The 6,104-nt window shown below is 35.8% G+C and overlaps 1 protein-coding gene across 1 annotated transcript; it reads right to left on the bottom strand.

Moving 5' to 3' along the window:
* Positions 1-1,448: 1,448 nt before the first annotated feature.
* LOC122032308 lies at positions 1,449-4,974 on the bottom strand. The gene is made up of 4 exons (XM_042591589.1): positions 4,824-4,974; positions 4,313-4,551; positions 2,488-3,424; positions 1,449-1,789 (listed from the first exon to the last, which is right to left on the bottom strand). Exons 3-4 carry the CDS (start codon positions 3,285-3,287, stop codon positions 1,696-1,698), a joined length of 894 nt encoding a protein of 297 aa, XP_042447523.1. The 5' UTR covers positions 3,288-3,424; positions 4,313-4,551; positions 4,824-4,974; the 3' UTR covers positions 1,449-1,695.
* Positions 4,975-6,104: the final 1,130 nt, after the last annotated feature.

The raw sequence follows: 6,104 nt of genomic DNA, 5'->3' as shown, positions 1-6,104 counted from the left end.
AACAAATCCAAAATTACAATAAGAACTGATTGTGTGACAATTGTTAAATATGGTAAAAAAAAAAGAATTAAAAAAGACACTAAGTACAAAAAAGATTGCTAAAATTCACTGATATAATTATAAGCAAAGGATTAAAAATTTAATAGAAAGGAATAATCAATTCCTTAGTAAATATTTTATCTAGACTTTATATTAACATTACATTTTTACAAGACTTATGGCTAAACAAAATAAAGTTCGAACTTTTATAATGAAAATTATGAAGTTTGATAATAAGAACTGTTTGATAATAAGAACTTCAGTTCACTAGACATGAAGATTGATTTCACTTTGACTCCATGATAAAATTGGATATTATACAAATTTATTATTTGACAATATTTGAAATATTCCTATAATATCAGAAAATTTTAACTACAAAATTATCATCATCAAAACACTATCCAATTATTTCTTAACAATAGTAAAAAAATCAGAAAGCAAAATGTTTTCTTACTATGTTGTGTTTTCTAGAATACAAGTAGACGTGTCCTATACACTATTTTATTTTATTTTATTTTATAGAAGGGAAAGAATAAAGCATCTATTCGCTTGGTTATTTATATTACATATTTATATCTATGGTCCACCCAATTTGAATTTGAATGAAAATAAAATTAAATACATTAAATATATATATATTTTTCATTTCCTTCTACAAAATAGTTGTATTTAAATTTTAATTGTATTAGTTGAGGTAAAAAGATCTATTTACTTTACAAATTTTTTTAGTCACCATTAAGGTGCCCTCTTCCCAATTTAAATGTGAAACTAATTAGTCTAGACCAATATAACAAAGTTAAACCTCCTCTACTACTAAAGTAAAATAATAATAATAATTTGATTTATTGATAAATAATAATAATAATAATAATAAATTACCTTTAACTAGATTTATTTTAATATTTTAAATTTTTACTAGTTTCTTAGTGATTTTAAAATATAAATTTTAAAATCCAAACATGACACCCAGAGTTGCGGGCTCAAATTAGGGAGCATGGATGTCATAAATTTGTAGACCAAAGGATGGTCCATTTTATAGATTGATCCATTTTGATGGATCTCATTACTTAAACAGATGAAGTCCGTCATAGTTCACTAATCACGATCAATGGATCATCCTCTAGTCCGTAAATTATGAACCAAAAGATCTCATCTGTAAATTAGGCCACCTTGTGGGGCATTGAGTCGTGCGGCTGTAATTAGTTCGACTTAGCTCTCAATGGGTTATGCAAGCTCGGGCTGTATCGGTCACCGGCACAACTTATTGACACCTCTAGTACAAACAAAGCCAATACTCGATCGAAAAAAAACAAATCATAAATGAAAAGGGAAAAGGAAAATTTGAAACAAAGCAAAAGAAAACAAATGCATATATCTCAGATGCCCTCACAGGTCACAGCAATGCCTCTACAATAGTCTCAGAACATAGATTTTATTTCTTTGACTGATAATAAATTTTATGAGAAAGTATTAACATGTTTGCTTGCAGAAACAATCCCAAAACCATAGTCACAAACTGATGATCTTCTGCGGAACAAGTGCCCGAGCAGAAGAGGCAAAGGAAAGACGAAAAAGAACAGCCTTTTAGATACATATCTTCGGGCATGTAACGGGGCAAATTCGAACGAAAAAAGGGCGGACTAATAGGTATCATCAAAATTTACAGCAAATAAGTACCATCCTCCAAGATCGAGTCTTCCTCGCTTTAGCCATTTTCACCGGACTCGTATTCCACTCCCTTTGCATTCTGCACCCATGGAAGCAATTCACTATCATTGAAACATCAAAATAAATACTGAACTCCAACAACCAAGAACACATAGAACAATAGAGATTCACAAGAAAACATGTTTTGTTGGTAATGATAGATGAGCCTGAAGATATCACCTAAGATTCTACTGATTTGGCAACGATATGTGCTAAATCCTTTCGAGTAGGTTGCATTCATTGTATCTATGCAAAGCATCAAGATTTCAACATCACTGATCTTTATCATACACATGAGCAGTTATATAAGAAATAAGAGTCTGGTGCCATAATCATGTAAAGTTCATCTTTGAAACAATAGGTCATGAACTGCAAGGAACAATGAAGATGTCGATTGAATGAGTAAGGACACTGAAGTCGATAGATGAACTCTAGTTTTCCATAAAAGAATTTCCATGGTTGTAGGAGTGAGCATAAGAAGCAATTTCTTTTCAGTTTTATGGTTTCCTAAAAGCTCATATTTCTTCTCACAAACTAAAATTGCTCGAACAGAAGGAACAAAATGCTAGAAAGCTTTAAAAGGTAGTGCCGTTATCTTCCTCAGTGTATAGTGCCTTTATCAAATGGTCAAGATATTTTAGCATGATGCAAAATAATTAATTTATCAACTAAATTTTAACCATTTTATGCGCATGATGCATTTTTAAAAAAGTTCTTGTATAGTCAGTTCCTTCTTACATTGGAAAGGCAAAGGAACGGGCACTGGTAGTGCTGCTATCGGATCGCATTGAAATGTTGCCAGAGTATGCAATGGGTCCCGAAAATGCATTTGAGCCAGGAAAATCGAACTCATTATCGTTGTGTAGTGAATTTTGTTGAGGAGCTGCAGTAGCATTCAGGACTGCCATTTTGGAAACAGAACCGTGTTGAGCCTGTAAGATTTCTTGACTCTCTATATTTTCCCCTCCTGCATCATCTTTGAGAGTGACTGCTGTCGATTCAAAAGGATTGGTGAGCCTAGCCTTCCCCTCCCCTTCATCAGAATTTTCGCGGTTTGTGTTGGGAGTTGACATTCTAGCTTCAGAGTCCAAGTCTGCATCAACAGAGAACCCCTCCACCGGAACCTTTGGTTTCTCATTTGCAGGATTCTCAATTTTAACATGGTCAACTGTGTTTGGCACTTCAGTTTCAGGTGAACTCTTTTTTTTATCACCAACATCACTTTCTAACAAGACCTTCTCAAGGGAGTATAAACAACCTTCATCTACGCCGATGTCTTTCATAATAGGGCATGAGTCACCATTGGAAAAATCTATCACATCTGGCACTACAATTTCTGTAACAGGTTTGTCCAAGAAGGTGGGTGTCTCTTCTTCAAACTTACTCAGTGGACTACTAAGCAGAGAACCTGTGCCCGCAGATGCAAACTGGTTTTCATTATCTAAAACTTTGTTGTCCATGAAACTAGGTACCGACAAATCTGAGTTCTCTAGTTTTCCCTTGCCCAAAACCACTGTAAGATCATCAGCTCTTTCCATATCGTCATTGTCTGGTTTCAATATATTGGACTCTTCAGTTATCGTGTTTCTGGACTCATGGATTCAATCACAACATGTTTCACAAGTGTGCGCAGATAAGGTGATTCACCATCTACCAATCAAGAAGTTTATAATTCCTGTAGTGTGATAGAGATATAGTTAAAGAAGAAAAGTAACAAAGATGCAATCTTTGTATGAACAAGAAGTGCATAGTGATTAGTATGTGTGAGCAAGTTATTAGAACTTACTGATTCTTAACGACCAATCCGTATAGTGTCTTTCTCGTATTGACCAATTTGGGTCAACAAACGATATGTGTTGAGGAACTTCTAGTTTACGAGTAACATTACATCTTTTAATGAAACAACCAATATGGAACTGATCTAGCTAATACATAAACTGAAAGATCAATCTTTCTCATTGAAAAAGCTAGTATAACTAACAAGAAACGAGAAATTTAACTATCAGTTAATAGGCAAAAGATTAAGGGCAACCTGGTTCATGAAACTCCCACCAATGCGGGGTCCCAGGAAAAGATATATTGTCCATAACCTTACCTCTAGGTCACACGATAGCAATTTTATTGTTGCACCAAGGGCAAAAAATTATTCTACGGAAAAAAGACAGGCAAAAGGTAAGCAACTGCAAAGGAACTTGACAACAAAAGAAAACTTATAATTTTCACTAACTTAAAATCTGAAATCGATAACATAAGTACATGGATTGAAGATATAAAGATCTTCATTCTCCATTTAGAGAGTTTGTGCTTCAGAAGTATGATAATTTAAGAAATTTCATGATGCATAAACTGACCCAAACACAAACTTTGTCACAGGGAAGCCTTTGTTATCTCATTGAGAATGAAATAAGCAGACGAATCAAAGCTAACAGATTTCAAATAAATTACTTCTACAAGAATCAAGACCAACACCTAGAGGCAAGAAAACAAATCATAAATCAAATCATAAACCCTAAAATCCTCCAGAAAGATAAACAGCGATAGAAGAAGATTCATCAGAAAGTACCGTCAGTTTTCCTGCCCCCTTTTCTTCCTGAAACAAAGATCGAAGCTTTCGCAAGAAGCGGCGGCGATTAGAACATTGAATCTTCAACACCCAGCGCCCCAAACCGATCGCAGCCACCGAGACATCGGATCTAGGGAGCCAAAAAAGGGATTTTGGACGTGCAATCAATACTTCGTAATTTTAATGCTAGCAGACAAACGGCAGTGGCTGGCGCAGAGACGGCGGAATTTGATTAATTCCTGCGCATTAAAAGTCAACTCAGAGAGAAACGCAAGATTAAATAATACCCGGAAGAACCAGCAATCGCGATTCTTGTCACGAAGATGACAAAGCAATCGCTCGAGGTTAACGTAGATGATCAAATTAGGGAAACAATTTAGAAAAATCGAACAGCATCCGTCTGAAAATCTTCAATTTTTGATCGATAAATCTATTTTATTGCGTTTTTGTGGCAAAATTAGAAAAAAAAAAAAAATCATGCGATTTATGAGGCGAAGAATATGTGATTAACCTGGTATATTCACGCAGACCGCACGAAGAAAATCCCGGACGAGATGAAGAATCACAGGATCACACGAATTTATGAAGAAAAAAAATTAGGGCAGGAGTTTTGCGTTGCTGAAAAACGTGAGCTCGAGTGTGGTTGAAACAAATTTAAATAAGAAGATGAACAAACCCTTGTGTGTACCACATTCACTAGAGCTTTGAGTCGGGTCGGTTGCTCGCGGTTGGCCTAGTCCACGAGTCAGGCCAAGTGTGGTCGATCAACTCGTGGGTTCGGTCCGGTACGACACTGACTCAAGTTGGCACAATCTTCAAATTATTTTTTTTTATTTTTTAGAAAAATATGTTGATTGGGCTAGCCAGACAAGGCACTTGTGGGTGCAATCTAACTCACGATTACTTTGGCCATATCTAGCCTAGTACCACAATGAAATGAACCGATCAAGTTCGGTCTATGTCGGACTCGATAACACCTCTAATAAACCGCTGCCGCGTAACTAACTCAAGTATTTATTTCGATATTGAACTTGATTGGTAAGGTCAACATCATCAAATTAATGGTTCTATAATAGTAGTCTTAATACATATCATCCATTTTTGTTCAAGAACAAAAGTTAACTCTCTTTGTACTTCACTAGATCTATATATGATGTAATTAATCATCTTGTAATCGGTTCGGTAAGCACTTTAGAGTTGTTTGTTCCGCTTCCCATTTAGTTTTTTTCCGAGCTCTCTAAGTTCATAATTACTACCAACCAAACACATTAAGGAAGATAGATAGATAGACAAATAGATAAAATATGGTGAATGAGAAATTAATAATTAAAAATAAATATTACGAGGAAGAGCTCAGAAACCCTGCAATAGGAAAACCTAGCTAGCCTAGCTACAAACATGGCGATGACAGAGAGAGGAGAGAGCACACTCCCAGCAACAGCGAGCACGCACGCACCACCATGGCCATCCAGATAGCTAGGTAATCAGTTTCGCCATTGTAGGGCTGTGCTCTCTCTCTTCTGTCATGCCCATTTCCATCGCAGGGCTTCCTTCCTTTTTACCTGCACTTACCAACTTAATTCAAAGGAGCTAGCTGTGAAATTGAGGGAGCTAGGATATATATCAGAGTTAGTTTTCAGTGGAGATCAGTGAAAGGTGAACGAAGGCATTGCTCCGGTTATAAAGATCAGAGAAAGGGGAAGAGGAGGAGGAAGGAGTTAATTAATTAATTAAAGAGGTATAGCCATGCAAATGCATCTGCGTGAAGGTGGTGCAGAGGATAACTGGCGTG

The sequence above is a fragment of the Zingiber officinale genome, chromosome 11A (assembly GCF_018446385.1).
Source record: "Zingiber officinale cultivar Zhangliang chromosome 11A, Zo_v1.1, whole genome shotgun sequence".
Lineage (NCBI taxonomy): Eukaryota > Viridiplantae > Streptophyta > Magnoliopsida > Zingiberales > Zingiberaceae > Zingiber > Zingiber officinale.
Note: the sequence above shows the minus strand (reverse complement) of the source record. Positions and strands in the feature narration are given on the sequence as shown.

What these genes read in the sequence shown, in the direction of transcription:
- LOC122032308 (XM_042591589.1), bottom strand. Translation starts at nt 3,287, where the DNA reads ATGGAAAGAGCTGATGATCTTACAGTGGTTTTGGGCAAGGGAAAACTA. An exon ending in CGTTCCTTTGCCTTTCCAAT is followed by an intron (nt 1,790 to 2,487) that starts GTAAGAAGGAAC and finishes CCATGGGTGCAG; the next exon opens with AATGCAAAGGGAGTGGAATA.